This window comes from Limanda limanda, chromosome 13, assembly GCF_963576545.1.
Source record: "Limanda limanda chromosome 13, fLimLim1.1, whole genome shotgun sequence".
Classification (NCBI taxonomy): domain Eukaryota; kingdom Metazoa; phylum Chordata; class Actinopteri; order Pleuronectiformes; family Pleuronectidae; genus Limanda; species Limanda limanda.
In genome coordinates this window covers 20,009,842-20,037,002 of record NC_083648.1, presented here as the reverse complement: position 1 = coordinate 20,037,002, position 27,161 = coordinate 20,009,842, and the positions used below count along the sequence as shown (strand labels likewise).

Here is a 27,161-nt window from a genome sequence, read left to right as displayed (position 1 = left end):
ACAGACACACAGACACACACACAGACACACACACCAGCGGTGCCAGTGTTTGAATCAATTTAAGATCCACTTTCTCCTTGGATGAGGTCAGGACCTCCACCGAAGCCGTACTTACCTTTTAAAAAACACTTATGCAGTCTTATCTGGTGCGAGAGGGCAGAGGAACTCTGATTGTGTCAACATTCTCTTCTGGACTCAAGACGATGTAAAGGATCCACTGTGAGGGAATGTGACCTTTCTTAAAACTGGTTCAGTGATAAATATGACACTGTCCACCCCCTCTAGCACTTGATCTCAATGCATGCTAGTCTTTGCATGGTGTGTACAGTGATGGAGCAGCTCAGTGCATGTCCTACCCCACAAAGGGCTCTCTCTCTGTTCCTCACACATCCCGCACAGTCGTCATCAGGCTGTCGCCTTCATTTGCAGTACAAACTGCTGAGCACATTTACATGTTTATTTCCATACAAACAACACATCTTTGTCTGTATCCCATGTTCCTGTCCTCTTTTTGATATTTATGGTGTTGTAAAAATGTTGTTAAAAAAAGCACAATTTGCCCATTATTTGTTTTCACACTAAAACTAAAGTTCAACCACATTAAATTGAGCACATGTACCAATGTGATAATAAACAAGACTAAGAGTCCAGTGTAAATACCAACAATGTCCTGACTTAAAATTAAATAGTGCTCTTAAACTTGTAGTCTTATAAAAGTCCATTAAATAAACAAAAACACAGAGTATTCTGAACTTTTTGCCTGCATATCTGTTTCACTAAACATTATGTACTTGAGATTCTCAGCATCCTCTGAGGTATTACATTTAAAATTGAGCTCTAAATGTATGTTATTGTTCCTGTTGTGTCACATGGTATTGAATGTAAGATAAGATTTGCTTATGACTTGCCTGGTGTACCACTAAAATCATCCCACAGCTGGAATGCTTACCTCAGTAGACCTCTGACTCACAGAGTATACGTCAATTAATTATTTTTAAAATGAGCAATCATTAGTTTCCTATAATTACAGTACAGCAGATTAAAGGTAGGTTTGGTAAGTCGTTTCTGAAACACTTTTTATTTTATTAGTTTAAATCATTTTCACGTACTGATACATGAATCAATTCATAGGGACCAAATGAAAAGATTTGCTGACATCCCTGTCTGTCACTAACACACCTGCCTTCATGCAGGTACACACAAGACGAGACGCACACAGCCAGGATATCAGTGTTAAAGTGACCGGAACGATCCGGATTCATGATCCGACATCGATCGATTAATGACCAATTAAATGTGATTGTCTGTGTGAAGAGCGACAGAGTCGAGCACACACACTCACACACACACACGCACACACACAGACAGACAAGGTCATACAGGAAACGCTTGAAAGTTAACCTAATACAATACAAAGCTAAAAGCTTATTAAAAGCCTAACCATCCTGTCTACAGAGAGTCCATTTAATTTATTGTTTTGGTTGTGTGTGGTTTATTTTATTAGTTATTATGCTATAATATTATAATCATTATAATCAATGTTGACAATTAAATGTATTACAAACATTTCTTGGACACAACATCGACCAGCAAAATTTGTTATCGTGACCAAGTCCGAGGTTTCCTGTTTACCGCTTTAGTTCTCTGAGAATTTCTTTCATATCCAGGCAAAATTGGTATTGTACAATGAAATAACCTTATATCACTAATGTATATATGGGAACTGTCAAGAAAAGTAATAATAGATGTGTAATGGCGGTGCTCAGAGGTTCAATGAAACATTTTCGGTGCACAGATGCAACCAATGTATAAAGCTAGTCTGGAACCCTGATGATACACATGCAAAATAAATCAAATGTGAGGGAGCGAACGTGCTGAATACATAAGTCATCAGGAACATCCTTCTGATACTGATCTGAAGTGGACGAGCAGCTGCAGTCTTTTCCGTCAGGATTATATTTTGATTTGAATGAGGAAATTACTGCAGGAGAATGATTTTTATCTTGGTTGATCTTATCAGATTTGGTCAGTGAGTAAATTGCAGCCCTGTTTTAATGCTGTCAGCACGTGCAAAGCATTCCCTTGAAATATGAAATGCCCTTAGTGCTGTTCATGCTCAGCTGGCCCTTCTGTTCCTGACTATTCATGCTCGTCTTGTGCATTTGGCGCCGGAGCCTGGGAAAATTGTATTGGACGTTGTCAAGGCAATTTTTAATGAGTTTCTGACATAAGGATTGTGACCAAGCCCCAAAACAAGAATTAAATCCCCAATTCCAGCTGACACGATCACTTTACATTGCCAAGATTGGAGTGAAAGAGGAGGTTCTGTGTCATTCTGATTGTAACAGGCAGATTTTCAGACAAAGTGATGGAGAGAAAACAAACACATTGTGATAGGTTAACACAGGAATGGGGTCTTAGTACCAAGATTGACGATAAATGCCTCACATTACGTTTCCTCTTCAGAAGAACCAAGACCCCCAATGCCACAGTGTGTGTGTTTGTGTGTGTGTGTGTGTGTGTGTGTGTGTGTGTGTGTGTGTGTGTGTGTGTGTGTGTGTGTGTGTGTGTGTGTGTGTGTGTGTGTGTGTGTGTGTGTGTGTGTGTGTGTGTGTGTGTGTGTATGTATGTGATTCAGGAGGACAATGTCAAAAACAAACAGTAAGTGTAGACATATGTGAGCTGCACATCCGCAGGAGTAGAAAGGAAAAAAGAGAGTCAGGGAGGGAGTGTTCATCATTACTAGTGTACTGATCTACATTCAGTATATGTGTATCTGTGTTTTTGTGTGTGATTACAAATCAAAAGCAGGAGAAAGAAGACAAACAAAATGAAAGCTGACCTTTATCATACAGTTACATGTCCTAAACGCCTTTTTTCTTGTAACTCAATAGTCTCCCATCCTCTGTTTCCTTAATGCTGTTTCCTTGTTGTACAGTTCAGCAGTCGACTGGACTGTCAGACCATGATTTTTTGTCTCTCTTATTTACTCTGAGAAAGATACTTTAAAACATAGGTATATTCACATAGGCACAGGAATTATAAACCAGGGTTCATACACATATGGGACAGTATAAATCTCTAAATAAATATCACTGTGTTGAATGTGAAAGGGGTCACTTGCATTGGGGACTTACATTGAATCACCTGTCAATGCAGCTGATTAGAGCTTTTTAGCGTTTTTAGGCTAATTGACAGAAGCTATTTTTACTAAACTATACTATACTTTTACTATATTTGTACTTTTACTTTTTAGTTTGACCCATGTCCCATTTATTTACGTGGAGGGTAAATGGCATCCACCAGGTAGCAACGGAGACACTTTGGCTTCACTTTTAGGGAGCTGTCATGTCGACACTATTTATATCCAGTCTAATGTTAATATATACGAAAATATATGGGCAAAAGTTTGCCAGTAAATTGTGAATATTGGCTTTATAAGTTGGTAATATGTTAGTTTTGTGTTCATTGATGTTTTTGTGGCCCCCAAGTGGCCAAACAAATGTATGTTGAGTCAGTTGTTGCAGACTTTAAGGCTGATCGTAACTAGTAGAGAGTTATTTTGTAGAGAAAGCACCTCCTTATCAAACATACACTCAATTGACCCACATATGATCAAGAGGATGAAACTGTTTTGAATGCAACACACACACTAGGGTGTCCCTGTCCTTAATTTGGATTCAGCAGCCGACTTAAATTTTAACACATCACATGTAGTGTGCGTGACGGATTGATCTTGGTGTGTGTGTGTGTGTGTGTGTGTGTAAAGACCAAAGAGAAAACCCTCAACCTCTTAAAGAAATACAGTGGCTCCTCTGTATGAGCAGAGGTCAAACAGCTAATCTTGCTGGTGATTGTGTAACTTTAATTGCCGTTTTGACCTTATTGGAAAATAGTTCCAATAAATCCAATTGCTGTCAAAGTTTGTGTATGTGTTTCTGTGTGTCTGTATGAATGGAGCTTTTTCTTCTTGGAGCTGCACAGTTTGGATGGAGGAGGCGTATGGTTGTTTTGTGTCATTCCAGATCAGTATTTTGCAAAAGCAAGAAAAGATCTATTCTAAATGGTTTCCATTAATCAGCACAAATCTGATATTTTCTTCTATTGTCACATGAGCATTAATGGTTTTAAGTTTCGCATGACTGCTGGTGTTTACACCGAGATCTTGACATAACACACAAACGTCACTGTGGAATAAGAAGGTTATTTGAGACGGCTTGCCTAAATCACATTTTGGCCTTTTTCTAAATTGCCACAAATTGTGCCAGACTGCGACTGTGGAGCGGAGCGTGTGTGTGTGTTTTAGAAAAGAGGAAGAGAGATGTGATAGGCCTCTCACCTCTGACACTTTACAGCAACAGTGGTGCTTTTGTTCCCTCAGCACATTACTGTGTGATATGAAGCCTCATGCCTTCAGAGGACATGTGACTCTTATTTGGTCAAGATAGGACAGAGTTGCACTGTGTCTTTCTCTCTTTCTTCTTCAGTGTATTCAGTGTGTGTGTCTGTGTGTGTGTGCCGGTGTTTGTGTTAGGCTAAGAGAAAGGCTTGTACACGGCGACAAATAATAATTATTGGGTTAGTAGTTAAGGTAAGGTTAATGTTAGGATTTGGGTTAGTTTCCAGCAAATGTATATTTCTGCAAAAGTGACCTCTGACACTGTGTGTGTATTTGTGTGTGTGCGTGTGTTAGTGGGCACATGTCTATCTATAGTTATGAGGAACAATTTTTGTTCAATACCATCATTGTGAGGACATTTTGGCTGGTCCTTACAAATTCAATAGGCTTCTTGAGGGTGAAGACTTGGTTTTAGGGTTAGGGTTAGAGGTTTAGTGGGGTTTTAGTGGCTAGGGAATGCATTATGCCAATGCGTGTCCTCGCAACTGAGAGATGTGCATGTGTGTGTTTATCATTTATCATCTGTGAACATATCTTACTTGACTCATTTTCCATGGTGAGGTGAAGTCCTGGTCAAACCTACGAAGGCACACAGTGTGAACAGTCTTCTCGACTGCAGCCAAATTGTGAAAGTGGCACAAATAGACCCCTAATTTTATCAGGAACACTGAGACGTCTGCATGAAGCGCCTCTCGGGGGTACACTCTCAACTCCTACCTTTTTTTTTAAAGTGATTGGGAGGCACACTAACTCGACTGGTGGCTGACAGGTGGCTGCTTATCCACACAGAGGTGGTTATTCCCCCACAGCAAACTCACAGATGACATGGAGCTCAGAGAGGTTTAGTGAGAAAGTTTGAAATACATCATCTGCATTGCAGAATGTGCCTCGCATATTAAGGCTGCACAAGCAGTTGCACACACATGAAGTCTTTGGCTGTGTCATGTCGCAATTAGCAACAAACCAATGGTTGGACGTAACAATCAGTCTTTGAGTCTGTGACAAATATGTTCTGCAAAGAAGGTGTGGAATTACAAATCCCATGCTTGCTTCAGGACAGTCAGTGACCCCTTGTGTTCTGCACGGCACGTGTCTGTCTCCATTATGTTTGTCCAATCACTTATTCATTTTGTCCCACACTGCTAGTCTTCCCATTAGTCACTGTACATGAAACCTATGGTCAAAATCATAAAGCAAATGGCAAATGAACTCTTCTCCCTCAACCACACAGCATTCAGCGACATCTGAGCAAGTTTCGTTATTTAGTACAACGTGATACTGTTGAAAGCTGTGGAGGCAAGACAGTATTTTTGTTATATGATTTTTCTTTTTGTCGTCCAATTTCAATCTCCAAAGTCAAGAATGAACTCATATTCAAGGTTGTACCTAAATTGGATTTCTGGATGTTTATAGATATGGATGTGTAAATGCTTGTTGTGTTGCGGCTGTCGGTGGAGGCAATATAATGGACTGATTCCAAATGTTATTGTACGTACCATTCATTTCCACGCCCACATTAAAAACATAGGGCCCAGGTTGAAAAATACCAAAATTCCCCTTTAAAGAGACACATAGAGGCTGAGGTATCCTGACTGATAGTTCCTTTTATGAGTCAAACTCCAAAAACACTCAACCACACTGTACATATCCCATAAACCAATCAACCAATCTTTATTACTCCTGCTAAATTCCCAGGTCTATCAAATTCCAATCACTGATTGGACATTTAAAATTGAAATAAACCTTGTAATATCACTATGACGTCATTGGGGTTATTTTGCGATAGTTGTCAAAACTCCTTCCAAGTAAATGTCAACTGCTTTCATGAGTTGACTCGTCATGATTGACCTTCATAAGTCCAATTGTTGGATCGATACATATAACATCATTAGCTAGGAACTTAATAAATCCCCATAATATCCAAACCCATCATTTTTGTTTTCGAAGAAAAGATCTTCTTGAGGGTCAGATTTAATTGTGCTTTCACGGTCACAGATGAAGTACTTTATAATCTCAGTGTCTTCTTCATAGAGTAATCAGCGTTGCTTTCATGTACTTTTCCTTTCTGGACTAAAAACAGATATAACTCTGGTCAATAATTTCTGTTATCTGGCACAAAAAAAGCATCATCTCCATTTTTACCAAGTTCTCAGTCGGTTCTCTCGTCAGAAGACGTCAGGACCAATAAACCTTTGTCTTGCAGCCCATTTGTGTCTTCAGTACTTGGCACAGCAGTTGACAACCACTGTCTTAGAGGCTTCATATGGAAGCTAATTGGAGCACAGCGGAGAATCAGGACACGTGTTGCATCCTCTCCTCTCTCCTACCAATCCCTTCTCTTCTTCTCATCTTCTATTCTCTTTCTTCAGGCGCTCACCTTCAGTTTCACGTCTGCTGAGTCCCAGTGAAGTTTTCTCTGTATCCCCCCACTGACTCCATTTAAGTACCATTCCATCAGTGCATTTTTATCCCCGCTCCCCACTTCCATCTTTCCCCTCTTCATCCACTCCACCCTCTGTAAAAAAAACTGGGTGAGAGATGAACATGAGAGTAGCTTCAGATTGTCATATGGGTGTGGGAGGGGCACGGTGTCATGGTGAGCAATCCTACGCCACCAACAAACATCAGAGGCCCTTGCATGTGTGTGTGTGTGTGTGTGTGTGTGTGTGTGTGTGTGTGTGTGTGTGTGTGTGTGTGTGTGTGTGTGTGTGTGTGTGTATTGAGAATGCTGTGCTGGCATGCTGTGCCTAAGGGCAGAGAATTTTATATCAGGCGTCCAAGGAAACTGAATATTTGAATACTTATTCCTTATCAGAAGCTGGGATACTAATGGTGGAGCTTTGACTGAGCGGGTTATGGGGATAGATTGAGTGTGGTGGTTTGGGACAAGCAGATGGAGTCTTTCCTCTTTTTTCAAGTCTTATAGAAGGGAGAAAGCACTTGAGCTCTGCCCAGTGTTCCTCCCGTGGAATTACACGACTAAACGCATGTAAAAAGTACTTGATTGTGTTTTAATTGCAGGAAATCTGTGCTCATCTGCAGTCTAATCCTGTTCTTCTCTGGCCATTTAAAATAAATAAATTTTCAATTTTAGCAAACTGCCATTCAAATATGACTGTGTTGAGACTGTGAACTGTATATGAAGATGACTTCTCCCTAACAGTGGAGACAAAGTATCTTCATTGCCTCCTAGTGGCTGGCTGTAGTATTTTTCATAAACAAACTCCATGTTAGCTGATGGGACATGGCCTTAACAAAAAAGTCAGACATGACACGTTTAATAAAATGTTCGGAAAGATTTTTGCTGACAGTTACGGTAGTTCTTATCACACTGGTCATTCAAGGTTTTTTGTGGAAAGTTTGTTTTAGTTAGATGCTATAAAAATGGGGTGAAACATCATAATTGTCAGCTGAGACTGACTGGTAATTGGTCAATTGGTGTATTGACTGGACCTCAATACCGCCCTCCATCCCATGATCACTAAAGATTATGCAGCACTATTTATCCAGCACTATTCTAGTCTTATTGACCAGTCAACAACACAAGCCATAGCCACTCAAAATGTATACATCACTCCTATATGCTGTGCTTTTTCTAATTGGGTCATTTTTTGCCAAACTTTGCCAATTTGGGGTGTGACGCAGCCTGACTCGGAGCTTTGTCAACAAAGAGGGAGACGGACGAGGGATGAACAAAAACAAGTATTTATTATAACATTAAGGTTTTACAAGCCAAAGTCACAACCGAGTGAAGTACAGCCGTCTGCAGCCGGGAAGGGAGTTTTCGACCGGAAGAGCCGTCCTGATATATCCAGCCCGGACACAGCTGTGGCTCATCAGCCTGATGACCCATCACTCCACCAGGACACCGGAAAGAGAGAAGACCCCTAGTGGAGTGGAGGGTCGTCACACCCCCACCCATAACAAAAACGTTCCCACCTGGAACCGCCAGCCTTCGTCAGCCCCGCCACCTAGTAACTCCGGTCCCCAGAGAGAAAAGCAAAGAGACACAGACAGAGCAGGTAAACAAAGACAAAATGAATACAGAATTTAAGAGCAAGGTGCTCTCGACAAGGCATCTGCCACAATATTTTCAGAGCCTTTGATGTAACGGATGTCCAAACAGTAGGCTTGCAAAAACAAAATCCAACGCATCAACCTGCGGTTCGGACAAAGCACCGAGTGCAAAAAGGTGATCGGGTTGTGGTCTGTGTAGACCACTAGAGGAACACTGGAGTCTACGTAGACTTCAAAATGCTGCAATGCCCAGATGAGTGACAATGTCTCTTTTTCAATAACCGAATAATTTAGCTGAAAAGAATTAAATTTCTTTGAGTAAAAACTCACGGGACGGTCAACGAGTCACGGGTGTCACTCTGAAACAAAACAGCACCTGTACCTACGTCACTTGCATCCACATGAAGTTGGAAAGGTTGATCCATGCATGGAGCTGCAAGAACAGGGGGTGAGCAAAGAACAGACTTCGCATTATCAAATGCTTGCTGACAGGACAATGACCAGATGTATTTTACTTTTCCCTTGAGTAGGTCAGTCAGAGGAGCGACAACCGTAGAAAAGTTCCTACAAAAACTGCGGTAGTAACCCACAAGCCCAAGGAACTGCTGGAGCTCCTTTTTAGTGGTGGGCACTGGGTAGTGCTCAATGGCAGTCACTTTAGCCTGAAGGGGCCGCACAATCCCCTGCCCCACTACCTTGCCCAGGTATCTAACTGTGGCCTTAGCAAACTCACACTTTGCCAAATTTACAGTCAAACGGGCATTACGCAGGTGGTCAAACAGCTGCTCAATACGAACCACATGCTCCTCCCAAGTATTACTGTAAATCACAACATCATCCAGGTACACAGCACATCCTTCAAGCCCAGACACAACCCTGTTCATCAGGCGCTGGAAGGTGGCTGGTGCATTCCGCAACCCAAAGCTCATCACTGAATAAGAGAAAAGACCAGAAGGCGTTATTAAGGCTCAAATTTCCCTTGCTCTCTTGGACAGAGGTACCTGCCAATAACCCTTTAATAAATCAAAAGTACTAACATACTGGGCTGAACCGACCTGATCCACACAATCCTCCATATGTGGCAGTGGAAAAGCATCTGGTTTGGTGACTCCATTAACCTTACGGTAGTCTGTGCAAAATCTTGGACTCTTATCAGATTTGTCTACGATGAGGCAAGGAGACGCCCAGCTAGAGGATGACGGCTCTGCGATACCGTTTTCAAGCATATACTTTATCTCAACGTCCATCACCTTACGCTTCTCCTCAGACACGCGATAGAAACGCTGACGAATTGGCTGTGCCTCGCCCACATCAATGTCATGCTCGATCAAGTGTGTTCTACTAGGTGTATCACCAAATAAAGAAGGATAGCTATTAACAAGAGCAGACAGCTCAGCACCCCTCTCCTCAGACAGGTGACCAAACATAGACTCTAGATCACGCAGTGTCTCAGAGTTTTTCAACCGACCTTTCAACAGACTGTCATCAGGCGATATAACCCCGTCATCCTCCTGCAGAGGAAAATGTGCACTACCAACTGGGACCGCAACTAAAATAGGACTAACAGACCCTTTCAGCTCCCTACTGCTGCATACAGAATCCTCTGACTCACGAGCATAATAGGGTTTGAGCAGATTTATGTGGCAGAGCTGGGTTGGTTTTCTGCGCAAGGGTGTTGACAATAAATAGTTTTGACTTGAAGTCTGACGCAACACTGTCAACGGCCCAGTGAACTTAGCTTCAAAAGGAGAGCTGAAAACTGGCAACAACGCAAGAACCTGGTCACCAGGACTAAACTGGCGCTGCACAGTTTTACGGTCATAAAGCCGCTTCATTCTCACCTGTGGAAAAGCATCTGGTTTGGTGACTCCATTAACCTTACGGTAGTCTGTGCAAAATCTTGGACTCTTATCAGATTTGTCTACGATGAGGCAAGGAGACGCCCAGCTAGAGGATGACGGCTCTGCGATACCGTTTTCAAGCATATACTTTATCTCAACGTCCATCACCTTACGCTTCTCCTCAGACACGCGATAGAAACGCTGACGAATTGGCTGTGCCTCGCCCACATCAATGTCATGCTCGATCAAGTGTGTTCTACTAGGTGTATCACCAAATAAAGAAGGATAGCTATTAACAAGAGCAGACAGCTCAGCACCCCTCTCCTCAGACAGGTGACCAAACATAGACTCTAGATCACGCAGTGTCTCAGAGTTTTTCAACCGACCTTTCAACAGACTGTCATCAGGCGATATAACCCCGTCATCCTCCTGCAGAGGAAAATGTGCACTACCAACTGGGACCGCGACTAAAATAGGACTAACAGACCCTTTCAGCTCCCTACTGCTGCATACAGAATCCTCTGACTCACGAGCATAATAGGGTTTGAGCAGATTTATGTGGCAGAGCTGGGTTGGTTTTCTGCGCAAGGGTGTTGACAATAAATAGTTTTGACTTGAAGTCTGACGCAACACTGTCAACGGCCCAGTGAACTTAGCTTCAAAAGGAGAGCTGAAAACTGGCAACAACGCAAGAACCTGGTCACCAGGACTAAACTGGCGCTGCACAGTTTTACGGTCATAAAGCCGCTTCATTCTCACCTGTGAAGAGGCCAACTTTTCCCTAGCCATCTCCCCAGCTGCGTACAACCTGTGGCGGAAACCATTAACATAATTAATCAGGTTCTGAGGCGGTACTGGTTTCTCCACAGTGTCATGCAATAATGCGAGTGGCCCACGCACTGTATGGCCAAAAACCAGTTCATTCGGGCTAAAACCTGTGCTCTCCTGCACAACCTCTCGGGCTGCTAACAGTAGCCACGGTAGCCCCTCTTCCCAATCTTTGTTCAATTGAACACAATACCCCCGTAACAGAGACTTGAGGGTATGGTGGAACCTTTCCAAAGCTCCCTGACTCTGCGCGTGGTATGCAGAAGCCTGATTATGTCTAACATGCAACTGTTTTAGAACTTGGGCAAATAAATGGGATGAAAAATTTGATCCTTGGTCACTCTGAATTACTTTCGGAATTCCAAAAATGGAAATGAACCGTGTCAGTGCTTTGACTACAGCCTTAGCAGTAATGGAACGCAATGGATACACAGCCGGATACCTGGTGCTCTGACACATTACTGTCAGCAGGTAGCTGCTACCAGACTTGGACCGAGGCAGAGGCCCCACACAGTCTATTATCAGGTGCTCGAATGGCTGCTCCACCACCGGAATCGGGTATAAAGGAGCCGGGAAAATACCCTGATTGGGTTTACCGGTCATTTGACATGTATGGCACGTTTTGACATAACCAGACACATCCCTCCTTACACGGGGCCAAAAAAAGAATCGCAGCAAGTACTCATATGTCTTACTAACTCCCAAGTGGCCTGACTGATCATGAGCGGTTTTCAGAACTTCTCCACGATACTTAGAAGGAACTACTACCTGAAACACAGGATTATCAGCAAAGCTATCACCATGTGGAAGCCATTTTCTCACCAGCAACGTATCCTGAAGCAAGTACCCACTAGCAGCACTCCTTCCTTCCTCAGTGGTGAGAACCAAGTCAAACAGTTGGCTCAGCGAGGAATCAGCTCTCTGCTCCGCCACTAGGTCACTGCGAGACACGGACAAAAGAGAGTTAGGAATAGGCACCCTCTCCTCTGCCCCCTCCTGCTCAGATGCAGGTTCAGGCCCCGACTCTGCACGGCCCATAGCCCGTGTCACTGCACAGGCAGTAAACACCCCAGGGAAGCGCTGCGCACTCTCATCGGGTTCTCCTGTAACACAGGGTGAGGAGGTCACTATTGGAGGAATGGGATTTGGCTGAGTTCCAGCCCACACACGGCTACCTGCCAGGTCATTTCCCACTATGACCTCCACGCCTTCAATGGGTAATGCAGGTCGCACGCCCATGACCACCTCACCTTTGACCAACCCACAGTTGAACACCATCTTATGCAGTGGGACAGGGAACACACTCAAACCCATACCTCGCATCAAAACCTGGTCCCCTGTATCAGAGTCTCCAGAAAAAGGTAAGACAGAGCTCACTATGTATGAATTAAAAGCCCCAGTGTCCCAAGGAATCTTTATCGGTACAGTGATGTCACTCCCCACAAGGGACACGAAGCCGTCCGACAAGAACGCAGAGAAAACAGACCCCAAGCTGCCTTTCACTCCAGATTGCACCTGTTGACAGGGAGAAACAGAAGTGGTTGAGTCAACAGAACCAGCAAACAGTGCTGGTGTAACCTGTCCCCTACCGCTTCCACGTTTAATTTTTGGACACTCCCCTTTCCAATGGCCCTTGCCCCCACAGTAATGGCATGTGTTTGAGTCAAACTCCATCTGACCACGTGTAGCAAATTCTGATCTACCTGAGCGAGGACTAAATGCTTCCCTCCCTGTATCTGCACGAAACACACTGCTTCCCCCCCTGTACCCAACATCACGAGAACAGAGCTCACGGTTTTCCCTGTGGGTAAGCACATACTCGTCTGCCAGTACAGCAGCCTCTGCAGCAGTCATCACTCTACGCTCAGTGATATGAACAGCAATGTGGCTGGGGATGGAGATCTTGAACTGTTCTAGCACAATCAAGTCACACAAAGCTTCATACGTGTCAACTTTCAGGGCAGCACCCCACCGAGTGAAATGAGAAACCAGCTCCCTGGCAAACTCCACATGCGTCTGTTTAGCTGACTTCTCCCACGTACGGAACTTCTGGCGATACGCCTCAGGCACTAACTCATACGCCCTTAACACTGCAGCCTTGACATTAAGATAAACTCTACTGTCCGCGACAGTGAGAGCAGAGTAGGCTTCCTGTGCTTTACCTATTAAAACACACTGTAAAAGTAATGTGCTGTCAGCGTCTGACCAGTTTCTACTTTCGCTTACCCGCTCAAAAAGCAAAAAAAAAGTCTTGAGGTCCTGTTCATTAAACTGAGGAACCAAACGCAGATCCTTGGCAACATCAAACCCATGATCAGGGGCAGGATGACCAAGCTGGCTTCCACCCATAGCTACAGCAGGCAACCTACGCGCCTCCAGCTCAAGTCTTTTACACTCAACCTCTTGTTTTATTCTCTCAAGAGCCACTCTTTCCCTCTCCATCTGCAACAAAAGCAATTCCTTGTTCTGGTCAAAAGAAAACCTAGCTTCCATAGCAACAGGTAAATCAGCAGCAGCATACGTTCCTGTGATAATCCCTGCTTCTACCAAATGCGTTTTTATGCTAAACCTACTGCCCTCTTTCGACCTCTTATCCCCGACCTGCGCATGATAATGCTCCGCGATTTTCAACAGCTGGTCTCTAGAACAGCTGTTCAACAACTCCTCCGAAGGAGCTCTGAGAAAATCCTCCACACTGGCCATCACAACGCCACTGAGCTCACAGCCTTGCCAGTCAACCGGCGCTACCGAGGCCTGTCCCTCTAACTGCCTACCCAAAATCTAAATAAGCTCCCCCCCCTAGTCTTCAGGCGCTTCTGTGGCGGGCTCCTTAAAACACCAAGCCCGATAGTCCGGTAAGGCAACCAGAAACTGGCGACCTCACGCCGCAACTACGGAGTGTCCCCGAGCAAATGCTACTAACCACTCCACGCCACATTAACCACCCCCCAAACGAATTCCAAAGGGAAAACGCTCTTCTCCTACCAGGGACAGAACACGGCAACTTACCCCTGACGTGACTACAAGACAACAGCGGCACACAACCGATAACAAGATAGCACTTCCCCCAGCACAACTGCCCGTCTACACAATACACGATACACAATGCTTATTCAAATACCAAAACTACTCACCGCACTCGTCGCTCTCCCAAACAACCACCACTCACAGCCACTGCTGCTACCACTACTAACACTAACCTCTGACGTCACACTCAAAAGGTTAATCACAATTGGACGAGCCCCCATGTGACGCAGCCTGACTCGGAGCTTTGTCAACAAAGAGGGAGACGAGGGATGAACAAAAACAAGTATTTATTATAACATTAAGGTTTTACAAGCCAAAGTCACAACCGAGTGAAGTACAGCCGTCTGCAGCCGGGAAGGGAGTTTTCGACCGGAAGAGCCGTCCTGATATATCCAGCCCGGACACAGCTGTGGCTCATCAGCCTGATGACCCATCACTCCACCAGGACACCGGAAAGAGAGAAGACCCCTAGTGGAGTGGAGGGTCGTCACAGGGGTTCAGTTACTTGCCCAAGGCCCCCTTTACCAAGCAGAGATGGAAAACATTGACCCTGTGGTTAGAGGACAACTCGCTCTACTTCCTTAGCCACAGTCTACTGCACAGACTCTGACACCAAATCGGCGAAATGGGGGCATTTGAAAAACATCTTCAATAGTTATATACATGCTCTCTATTGTTGAACTAGCTCAGCTTTTTTTTTTTTTATATATAAATGAATGAAAGAAACTACTTCATGTTAATATCTGAGCTTTAAAGGACGTGGTAGATATATATCCTTCAACTTTTGGCCTGGTAAGTTGTCTCTTGTTTCCACTCTTAATGATAAGCCAAGCTAAATGTTTGCTGACGTCTCATATTTACTGCGTAGCCCTGGGAGTAAAATCAATCTTCTCATCTTTCTCTCGGTCATGAGCTTTTCCAAAAAGTCTAAATATTCTTTTCAAAGTAAAAGGCCCTAAAAGGTCATATAACCTCCACCCGGATGTCACGGGAAGATTAAAGCGCCTCGTTAAGTGGCACAACGGAACTTTCCCTGAATCAGAAAGTCAAAGAACCTTACTCCCCTTACTTTATCTCCTTTAACAGTCACTCCGTTGGCCTGTTCCCGTCTTAATGGAACAATGCAGCAGCATTACCAGCGGCTCATCCTTGTGATCCTGTCTCCCTGGGGTGCCAGTCCCCTTCCAGTGGTGTGTAAATGTAGGTCAACGGCGCTGTGATTTAGCGGGCCTGTTGTTTGTTTGGATGAGGAGTTTCAGTCGTGATGAATCGTCGGCTCCGGCACTTGAGCATGTTTAGTGGTGTGACTCATAACAACTGCAGGCACCTTTCTGAAACCGTCTCTTATTAATGATGATAGACAGCCCGCTGACAAACAGCAGAGTGAAGATGCTACGTTACAGCAGCGGGGACGCATTAGCTGCAGCCTTTTTTGCACATTTTAATTTGCACATTTAAATACTTGTGGAAACAGGGGATATGAAAAAAATCTAAGCTTCGCAAAAAGGTTGGCTGAGGTGAAAAAGTTAGTGTATCTCTAAAGAAAAGGGACTCAGGGGGCTTGCCACTGTGGAGACAAAAGCATCTGAGATACATCTATCATGTTTTCCACATTTACTTCACAAACTTGTTTATCTTGATGAACCGACTCCTGTAATAGTCACGCAATAGGGGTAGATGCTCATGTGTATTCTCTTCTGCCAATTTCCTCCAAATTATGTTGAAATTTAATTTGTACTAAATGTGGATCGAAGCAAGTCTCTGATTTCGTAACAGGGACAGAAATAGTTTGGGAATGAGAGTTAAACAAGAGTTAAATCCTCTCATGTCTTTATGCCAAATATGAAGCTGCTGCTTTTCACATTTGTTGAGCAGAAAGAGTGGAAGAAGAGCAAACAGTCCGCCTGACTTTGTCCAAAGAGTTACTAAGACTCTACCCACGCCACATAAATGAAAATGTGTCAGAGGCGAAGGTTCCACTCCCATTCACTTACAATCTGTGAGAGCGAGAAGGCAAATCCAACATTCTATCTCTGTGGCGAGTGGCTTTGCGAGGAGATCAACTTTGGTGAACTTTGACACAGGATATTTGCTTCCTGAATAACCTGAATATAAACAGGGTGGAACCAGTCTTCTCCAATAACACTCTGCTTGAAAGTGAAAATGTTTTTTAGAAAATTGGGTATTTTGAAGTTTATAATAATAATATTTCTGAAGGGATGTTTTCTATATAGAATTACCTTTGTTGTTTTGAATGGTTCCTGAAGCATCATTTGAAATCTCCACAGGATATATTGCCTCTCCTTGTTTGAAATCCGTGTTTTGTCAGCTTGTTGTTCACACAACCAGACACAGCTGCACAATTCATCAAAAAGCATTTACTACAGGCACAGTTTCAAACTGCAGAAGGCTGCACTTTTTCTTCAGTCGGAGGACGTTTCCGACAGCTTCCTAAGCAAGGTATTTTGATGTTATGCAGAATCCGTGGCCTGTAAACAATGTGTTTCCAGGAGAAAATCATTTATTTTACTCAAACTAAGCACCCGGGCATTTTTTCCACCAGCATCCTTCAAATACTGAGAAAGAAAAACGGCTCTGTTGTATCTCAGCCCATATCTCAACTACAATACTGAGCAACAAGAAATGGCAATAGGCCTGTGATCTTTTTCTTCTTTGTCAGCACTGTGCAGCCCAGAAGCACGAGTGCAATCCTTGTTCCAAATGGATAAACAGACTATGATAGATTTGTCTCCTTGTCAACATTTCCATCCGCTCGTCCATTTATCCATTTATTCTCCTGTGTGTTGCAGCGAGCAGCGGCTTCATCTGAGAAACAGCTGAAAGAACAAAAAAATAAAATGAGAGAAAAAGGGCAGGGTGTTTGGAGCAGGGTAGAGCCTTATCCCTCTGACACAAAAGCCCACTCTGATCCCTGGAACACAATAGAGCTGGCCCCCTTGCACCCTCGGGGCAAGCAGCAAATAATGCCCATAATGCAGCATGTCTGTGACTGCCGGAATCCCCTGTGGCAATACTTGTCCAGCTTGTAGAGGACAGTGCCAGGGACGTGATGCCAGGCAGCAGACTATAATGCCAACTTATAGATGCCAAATCCTGGCACAAGTCACACGTTATTCTTACTTCTTTTTTCATCCTGCCTTATGGACAGTGTGGGATGTGTTTGTGGCCTGATCGGACATAGATGCCAGCGGGTGTTGAAAAGCAAAGCACCCTTCAGCTCAACATGTACAGTAAATACTGTACGCTCAAAACAGCATTCTCCTCCATCTTGCTGTGTGGTATTGTTTGGGATTGAGTCATTCGACGGAGCCACAACAATAGTATGACAGCACAGCTCACAGTGGCTTAGATGACGCCGATACAACAATTCTCACTAAAGTAATAAGTCCCATGATGATGCTTCCTAAATAAAAGAACAAGGCACAGAGACGGCAAGTTCACCACAGCTTTTCCCCTCGCACTCCCTGGAGCTCCCAGCAGCTTCTCAAAACAGCTCTGACGAAAGGAAAACTGGGAATTTGCCAACAGAAATAAAAGAACAATTACATTTTAGATCCCCCTGAATAATTCATAAGTCATTGTTTGTGGCGCGATGCATGAACATGTGTGTTTGAAAGAAGCCAGCCGGTCCCTCGGAAACAACACAACTGTGCTAGATTTGTGGCCTCGGAAGTTGAGGACTGGGAATTAAAGAAGAAATTATTGCTATGGCTTTCAACTGGGTCGACTTCTGGTGAGGGGGTGCAAAGCTCAACAGCACCACGCTGTGGCCAAAACAGAGCAAACCGCCGGAAAACTGTGGTGTCTTGTCTTTTATTTAAAATATACATGGCTACAGCAGCATTTACATCAACATCGCATGTATGACAGAAGTACAATGGCTTACACTTTGGCCGCAGCAGCTCACATTTGCATTCCTTAAAACAAAAGCTCACAGACAAGCAAACAGCTTGCAAATACAGTATATGAAAATATATCTGGAGTTGCCTTCAAGCAAACAAAAAACATAGAAGGATGCACCTCTAAATGTTTCCAACCTCCGACCTAGAGGAGAGTGAGCTATAATAAGCAGGCTTACATAATCAGTCTGTATAATGTTTTTAAAGCAATGTATACGATAACGCAGGAACCCAGGGGCCCCCCGGGTTATATTTACTGTCTGACCTTTTTTGACACGAGGGATCACTGCTCGCCACATTTGGGCATGTGATGCGTGTGTCTTGGTTAAACGGCCACACTGCTCTTCAGGCTGTTTATGCAACTGTTTATCACAGTGCACACAGTCATGTCTTAGTGGTTCTTTACTTGGTAAATATGGAGAAGAAATCACTTCGCCTTTGCACACACCCACTCAATTTAGAATTACATATAAAGTGTAAAAAAAACAACACCACCAGATCCTCATGGTGCACATTGACATGTTTTTTTTCTTTTAAAAGGGAATGAACACTGTGGTTGTCAGCTGCTTTCTGACAATCTTTGCCTGCACCACAAACTAAGGCACTCAATGTGGAGACCACTTTCAGTGTAAGGACTCACTACCCTCGTGTATCTTCCTCATGACAGCAGAGCCATTTTTAAAACATCTAATGACTGAGATAAACAACTGTCTCCGCTGCACCCCAAAATCGTCTCTAATTTCTCAGTCCGTTAGGTGCCACAGAGCCGATATCAAATTTAAATGAGTGGTTAAGCCTAAAGAAGCATTTTGATGACTTCAAACATCTAATATGGGTGTTTGATTGTGTCACAGTCCCTTCTACGCTTGCCACAGGCCTGGGGAAACAGTCCAATCAGGAATGAGGGACTTTCTCATACCGGCCCTGACATGGGTTGACATGAAACTCCCGCCTGTGGTTCCGTAAAGAAACCGTCCCCATCCAGCCATCCCCAATTTCTGTCCTCTCAGCTCGTCTCAGAGCAGGCGCTCACACGCTCCCACTGTCGCTCTGCAAGTCACACGTCGATCTTCTTCAGCTGCTCGTACGTGAGGAAGAACTGAGGGTCGAGTAAAGGAACACAGGCAGTAGTGGGAGGGAAATTTTTTGTGGAGCAGAATGTTAAGCACACTGAAATGTTTGGCTCTTTTCTGTACTTGAGCTCAAAGCCTTCCTTGTTACCGTCTCCTTGTTTTCCTCAGCCCTCCCTGCTGAGACAAGTCAATAATCTCATTACTTTTCTCAGGCCTGGTTGGAGCTCAATGTGCTCGTGCTTGTCCCTGCTCAGTCATCTTTAATCAGATTTGGGCCTCTGCAGAACGACTCTTAATAGAGTTTACTCTCCACTCCCTGGTTGTCCTGCCATCTTTCCCCTTAACCCCTCACTGAGGGCCCCCTTACATCCTGTCTAACCAGGGGCAGTGGGGTACTGAGGCAGTAAACTTAATGTTGCATAATTGGGTTAGCCGGCTTTAAGCTAAGCTTTCCTCCCCTGTAGCATGGCGTGGAATGCGATACGTCAATGAATGCGTAATACAAATTACTACTCTCCTCTGCTGATTTCTGCACCTCAGAGGATATTACATCACCTAGGACATATGTAAACAGACGGGTGCGCTAATGAGATGGTTAAAGGATACAATGATGTTCCACGGTCCCAGACGGAGCCAGTTGGGAAAGAAACCCTTATAGAGAGCCATGAAGCCCTCGGAGCGCCACGTCTGAAAAGACAACACAAGTGTTAAAAACACACTTTAATTAGGGTGTGATAATGGTCCCCAAGGCATCTGTGGGTGGTTATTAATTAAGTACGACTTCACATTCTCTGTCATTATGGTTTGATATTGAGATTAAACATACCTGAATGATATAAATATTAATCAAAGAGAAACACACTTTGGACAATGAATCTAAAACAAGGTTGTTTCGAACGTGTTGGAAATAAATGTAACCAGTAGAGGGCCTGTTCTAAACTGGACTGTTTGTTTGGCATGTGGTTAAGCAGGTTGCTGTTTTCTGTCTGAAAAAAGACCTGCTGCTGGACGCACTTTGCAGAATCCCGAAGCCACCGCTGCTACACAAAGAGCTATTCACCCGTTTAGTCAGAGTTCCGTGAAGCTCAATTCAGTAAGCAAAACCCCATAGTAGGGAATGAGTTGTCATTGCTGTAAGCTCGCTGTTGTCGTTATCGACAATGTAATTTACGCTGCTACCTGTGTATTAATATTGAACGTATCGCGTGTTAAAATCGCACCAAATTCAACACTGCACTTCCTTTGGCCTGTAGCAATGCACATGCCAAGTGTGTTTTTGGGTTTGTTTTCTGACAATTTTATTAAAATCTACTTAACTGTAGGAACTATGGAATTATAACTATGTCAGATATTTTGACCGACCTGCATTAAACAGTCCATTGTTCCCTGGTACAGAGCTCTTCCACTCTGGTTCATCATACGGGTCCGGACCACGTCGATCGGGTTGGAGGCCAGAGCTCCAGCGAGACCGCACGCAAAGCTGGACCTGTTGGGTGGGGGGGGCACAAAGTACAGACTCTGTTTATCCCTTAATAGCATTCTTGGTGTTAGTCAGCAATCTCTATGGTGTGTGTCCGGTGTGTGCTGCTGCTTGCACATTTAAAAAAGACAGGTTCCTGCAAAGCTGAGAATGTCAACCTAATATACCGTACATTGAGTCAACTGCCTGAGTGGTTGAATAAACTATTCTGCACTAGAAATATTTACCACTTTCATTTGAATACCAGTAGGTGCCATTTCCTCGCAACAGAAATAATCCCAAAGCACGGTTGGAATGTTCAAATAACCACAAAGCACTTACTGTGATAAATACTCAGTCCGAAGTTAGCTTTTATTGGCTGTAATACAAAAACAGTAGTATGCTGTATATGCAGTACTGCCCTCAGTCCTCAGATAGCCAGGAAAGCTGTTATTTTGAGATGTCACAACAGGATGTTGTCTTGAATACCGAACAGAAAGCTGCTGCTGATACTGGACGAGAGCAGCAAAGAGGAACTGAACATTTGCGTAACCCAAGAGTGTTAATTCTACCTTTTATCTATTGGTTGTTGCAATTCTAGACTAGCATTTGTGATTCTGCAGGGAATTCTCGGCAGGGACTGCAGATACACTCCCGGCACAAACTTAGAATGACCCCTGGTTTATGAATTTCCAACCATAACCTCCTGCGTTATTGGCATTTCAAACATCGAACAAGACTGTGTAATGTCCTGTCACGGATAGCATCACGCGAGAATGAGAGAAAGAAGACACGGTTACACTGCAAACTCACAGGAAGTGTGTGTACACGGTGTCCCCCATGTAACCCGACAGGATCAGATGCTTTTTGGTGATGTCATAGACCGGGAGCTCGACCCCGACCACGATGGCTGCCCGCTGAGCTGTTAGAGAGACACCCTGATGAAGAGAGACAGGGGACGGTTCATAACATTGTTTGGTGTCTGTGACATTGTCTCAAAGTGCCTGCATCAATATTAATCAAGTATTTGTTTCAAGCTTTCTGTACCTTCCACAGCCCCCTGGTCCCCTCCTGTTGGTAAATGTGGATGAAGTTGCCCATCATACTGCCCTGGATCACATTTCCTTGAGCCTGCATGCGGATCTGGGAGAAAAGACAGAGGGACCGTCCATGAATTTGAACTTGAGACTGTGAGAGCATGCACAGTCTGTGGAGAATACTGTAGGTTCACTAACAAGCCACACTGACTGTGCAGAATGCTCATGAACCCACAAGTTCGGGTATGTAATGTTCAATCGCCCGTTGGACTGCAAAAAACAAAGTTAGTACGGACTTTTGGCGAGCTCAGAGTCTTGAAGCATTTCCTGTTCAGTTGCTTCCTGGAATTCAGCAGCCCAGCCTGGACTTGTTCTCATTTATAATGGCTGCCGTGTACAGATCAGCCTTGGTTCACTGTCTGCCTCTACTGTGACTTGGCAGGCACAGTTAGAAATCCTCGAAAAGGAAAACACAACTTCTAACCCCTAATACACGCTGTATGCCGAAAAGGGTGAAGCAAGAAGATGCCAACATAACAAACATAATAACAGCATGCACTCATATCATTTACAGAACACTATGTTAAGTCTTTGAGACTTCAATCTATTAATAATCCACAAGTGAGGCCCTGATAGCAATGTGATGGCCTTCCCTCCACCAGGCATGCTACCAAAAGATCACATCTCCACTCTGGAGCTTTCACTGCCTCCTCTAGAGAGTTGTTGATAAAAATGTATTTAGGTACAGCCTGGGGCTGCAACTACTACTACTATTTCTATAATTGACTTAAAAAGAGCTTGAAGAGCAACTTGAAGAGCAACTTGCTTGTCGTCTTATACAGTGCTCTTTCTATACTCTGCACTTTTACTGCCTTTTTTGCACTCCTGGTTTGATGCTAACTGCATTTCATTGTATAAGTACTTGTACTGTGCAATGACAATAAAGTTGAATCCAATCTAATATGTACTACAGATATCTGCAATTTAATTATGACTGCAACTCCAGTGTCATTTATCTAAAGTTAAATTCTGATTAGAAATAGTTTAATTTGAAGATATCTTTAATTCACCCACTTCAAATGATCTTAATTCAAGTTCCAACAAGTCAGAACGCTGTATATATCATGCGCTTGAATTATGACGCAACTACATTTCTGAAACTTGAATTAAATATAGTAATAAAACAACTGAATTGTAGTTGTATGAGAAACCCCTCACACGAATGGAAACATTAGTTTGAATATCATACGTCAAAATATAAATACAATTTTGTAAATTAGGGGATTTTTACAGGTCAAAATACAGTTCTAGACATTGTTTTTACTTCTTTGTCTCCAGCTATTTGTTTATCAATTTAATGAATTAGTTGACTAGCCCTAGCACACTCCTAATCAAGGCTGCATGGTAATTACAGTCCATAAGTACAATGGAAGGAGAGAACAATAATGTTGAAACTGTATTTCAGTGAGAGGTTTCTGCACACCTGGGGGACATTTACAAGAAACCGTCAGACCGGCTCTACTGCTTTAATCTGCAGCTTCATCGGGACAATAACAAGGCTCAGCGCAAGTACAGTGTGTGTTCAGACAGCTACCTTCAGCACATCGGTGGGGTTGGCGATGGAGGAGGAGATAACCCCAGAGAGGACACCACACGCCACGTTAGTCAGCAAAGTCTCATCTGAAAGAGGAGAAGAGTGGGAGGCACACTGCAGCTGTGAGCAAGCGTTTGATACCACACATCAAACAGGCAGTTTGTCTTTACACTGTTGTTTTTAAACAGCAGCACAGAGCATCACAGTAAGACATTTAACTAGGTCACCACACACACAGACCCACATCTTTTACTACCCTATGACCTTCAAGAGAAATGTGCACATGTTAGCTACCGACTTGTGTGTCTTTAAGTTTCAGTCAGATTTAAAGAGAGACAGAAACTAGGACTCACCCTCGGGCCTGTCGACCAGCAGCCGCTTTAAACTCTGGTATGTGCCAATTTTGATGGTCCCATAGGAGGCCTGGCGCAGCATGGCAGGAGCTAGTCTGTAAAAGTCACATTCAAGACACACAAATGCAATTTCAAATCAAACCAGTCAAATAAAATATACTTTATGGTCCAAAGCGCTCCGGCAGCCACGGAACAGTGCACTGTACAACAAGCAAAGACAAAACTGTACACAAGGACATATCATGTAAGACCCAGAGTAATAATGCACAGTAAAAGTGAGTTGGAATGTTGCACCTGCCCTAAAAAAACACACACACACACACACATAAAAAACGAGTGTAAAATGTGCCAGGATTTTACGTCCCTGTAAAAACCAGAGAGGAATATACTAGACACAAACCCTCCCCAAGTCTCAGATCCCCACTCTGTGTTGTTGGCAAATGTGGGTGGGACCATGGCTGATGCAAAAGAGGAAGTGCTAACATATTGAGGGAAGTGAAATAACAGAAGGGTCGTAACACAACAATGGGTCCAGTGCTCAGGTACTTCACACTGTGTCTGGGTGTAGAGACCACCCACCCACACCAACACACACAGACACACACACGACCCTCCCCACTGACCCGGAGTACAGAGCCAGGAGCCCCTCCTCTCTCACGATCCGGCCCATGGCGTGCAGCATGCCTCGGTAGCGGATCTCCCGGTACTTGCTGTCGCCCACCTGGCCCTGGACCTGGAGCCGGGTCTTCGTCAGGTCGATGGGGAAGGTGCCTGCAGCGAGGGAGCATGAGAGGAGACACCACCTGTAAGCCACGCTGAAACCATAGGTTCATTTGGCGCAGCTCGGCCTCCGTCCCTCCGCAGCCCCGCACATCACTCACCGCACTCCGCCGTCATCGACGCCAGCCCACCGAACACAAAGGGCTTCCAGTTCACGTCCGGCATGTCTCTCTCCAGCCGGGGACCGAGTCACAAGGAGCGGGGGGAGAGCTTCAGGGAGCGGGAGGCGCCGGTAGGAAGTCCGTGCTAATGCTCCGGTGCTGCTGCTGCTGCTGCGTGGGACTCTCTACCGGCGTTTAGCGTAACGTGTTCGATCCCCGCCTCACCTCCTCCTGCCGCCGGACAAGCCCCGCCCCTCGCCGGCTTCTCCCTCCGCCCCGCCCATCGCCTGTCGCTTAGCAACCGTGACAGACATCCCAGAGAAGTGATCATAAATCCAACATCTTATATCGATTAGGAATGTATACGGTGGCCGGGCGAGCCCAGTGCACTGCGAGTTAAGAAAACACAGGCAAATAGAAAGAGCACATGAAGAAACTCGCTGTGAATAGCGACAACAACGATGGAAGTGTTACCAGAGGACCCCAAAAAGTGATGAACCCTGTGTAGTTCAATGCTTTATTAAGTTTCATCACCACTGAGGAGTAGCACACTTCTTCAACAACTGCAGCCAGGTGCAACGCTTTTTTGGGTCCCCTGGAAACATTTCCGTTTTTTTTCTTTTTGCAGCTCATGTGACTTCAAATAGATGAAGTTGTTTTCAAAATGTGCACATGTCTTTTTCTTTTTGCATGTGTTTTATTAATTTGTAGTGCACTGAGCTCCCTCGGCCTCTCTTCAATTTTAAAAGCCAAATCATTACATAGTTGTAGGGGGATGATACAAATACATTGGTAATGCTGAAATACAAATGGAGCAGTTCTGGATTCAGTGCTCAGAAATTCAGATGTATTTTGAGATGGTTGCCGCCCCCACTGCTGAACATTGTCTCATATACAAAACAGAACACTGCTGCTAAAACTGAATGTGTGCAGCAGTGGTGTATAAAGTACTTGAAAGCCATACTTGAGTAAAAGTACAGATATCTTACTTGAAAGTGACTCCGGTAAAAGTAAAAGTCACCCGTCAGAAACTGACTTGAAGAAAAGTCTTTGAGTCGCTCATATTAAATGGACTTAAGTATCAGAGTACCAAAATTAAAAATGCTAAGTGCTTTTTATAGTAGGCCTATAGAGACACAAAACAACCCACAATTGTTCTCTTCAGGATTTATTTCAACTGACTGAAAAATTATAACAGCACTATATGCCCCTTATGATAACTCAGCAGAGGGAAACTAGGCACACAAAATAAGATAGTTTAGTTTCTCTTTTGTTAACAGCCTGGACAGTGCTAGTAAAGAGAAGAAAAAATCACTGGACACAGTCTGGTTTTGCTGTCAAATTTCAGACTGAACAAGGAAATAAATAATTGAAGACCAATGTTTTTTTTTAATGCTAAATTACATCTCCAAAATACATCCAATTGTATATCTTAAGGTGCAAATTTGGTTACAGTATTTTGGTGACTTTATTTTGAAGTTTATCAATTATCAGTGTCTTGCTTGACGGCACTTCAACACTAACCTTTTGTGTCTATAAGCTGTATTTTGTAACTGCCTGTATATCTGCCCGCCAGCTTGTCCACGCATCTACATGTAAGCCTGTTTATTTATCATTAGACTATCTTCACTGAATGGGCCTGCGTTTGTGTTTGCATTTGTTTCCAGCAGGGTGACAATACACCTGTAGGGTATCTTGCCTGTAGGGACGGCAAAGTGAAGACACAATCCTGCTTGAAGTTTCACACATTAGCCAGTTTGTACAATACATATATAAATACTCAATAGCTTCTAAGTTGTGTTGAGTCAGCACAAAGGGCGGTTAAGGATTAGAATTGGCAATATATAGATTTATGATATCTTTGCAAAATTATATTGGCATTATAGTGAGTGGAAAACTGGGCCTGATTACCCAGGGTTCCATTTGGCGAGGTCCATTAAAAAACATGAATTGTGTGCGTTAATATGCAGTAGTCCACGACACAGTGTTTGTTTTTGGTTGGGTTGGCTGAAAGTTGTTTTTGCGTTTGTTTATATAATTGGTTGTGTTGTTTGTTTTTCCATCTTGACCTGTTTTAAATCTGTTTGTTTTGTTTACGTGGACGTATAAGACTAGACACGGCCAACCAATGATAGTCTATTTGCCAACAGTTTTTCTTTAAACCAACTACTTCCAATATTTTCTTTAAAACAAGTTAACCACTTGCTGCTTCGAGTTATGTATTTATGTGCAGATGTTGACACTAAGCAGGAAAGGGAAAACAAATGTGAATCCAAAAAGGAATACCTTCAAAAAAATCATGTAAAGTCACCTCAAAAAGCCAATTCATTTGCCTGAATAATAATCCTTACAATTTCAATAGGGCCTCACGTCTGTCAGTGCCTGTCAGTGCTCGGGCCCTAATAATAAAGACTGCAGGAGCGAGAGAGCGAGAGAGCGAGAGAGAGAGAGGTGCACGTTCCGCCAACCTCCGCTGCTCAAGTAACGAGCCAGTTTTGAGACTGTAAGAAGTAGAAAGTACAGATATTTGTGCTCAAATGTAGCGAGTAAAAGTAAAAAGTCGTCAGGAAAATAAATACTCAAGTAAAGTACAGATATGTGAAAAATCTACTTAAGTACAGTAACAAAGTATTTCTACTTCGTTACTTCCCACCACTGATTTTAGGGCAACTTCTTCCACTGTTGACATCAATGCAACTTCCTACATATCTTGTGAGTAATCATGACGAGGG

The 27,161-nt window shown here is 43.8% G+C and overlaps 1 protein-coding gene across 1 annotated transcript; it reads right to left on the bottom strand.

Annotated features, from left to right (window-relative positions):
* Positions 1–17,930: 17,930 nt before the first annotated feature.
* Positions 17,931–24,605, bottom strand: LOC133018348 (kidney mitochondrial carrier protein 1-like). Its single transcript, XM_061084698.1, has 9 exons — positions 24,430–24,605; positions 24,172–24,319; positions 23,549–23,643; positions 23,196–23,281; positions 21,612–21,707; positions 21,378–21,502; positions 20,468–20,591; positions 19,712–19,792; positions 17,931–19,131 (listed from the first exon to the last, which is right to left on the bottom strand). The coding sequence occupies exons 1-9, from the start codon at positions 24,491–24,493 to the stop codon at positions 19,090–19,092; spliced, it is 861 nt and encodes a 286-aa protein (XP_060940681.1). The 5' UTR covers positions 24,494–24,605; the 3' UTR covers positions 17,931–19,089.
* Between the last annotated feature and the right edge of the window lie 2,556 nt (positions 24,606–27,161).

Bases quoted from the DNA above. Each gene is read 5' to 3' on its own strand.
- LOC133018348 (XM_061084698.1), bottom strand. From the start codon at position 24,493: ATGCCGGACGTGAACTGGAAGCCCTTTGTGTTCGGTGGGCTGGCGTCG. The intron at 24,320-24,429 runs GTGAGTGATGTG...CCCTCGCTGCAG, and splicing joins GTCGATGACGGCGGAGTGCG to GCACCTTCCCCATCGACCTG. The intron at 21,503-21,611 runs GTACAGAAAGCT...TCTCTTCATCAG, and splicing joins GGACCAGGGGGCTGTGGAAG to GGTGTCTCTCTAACAGCTCA.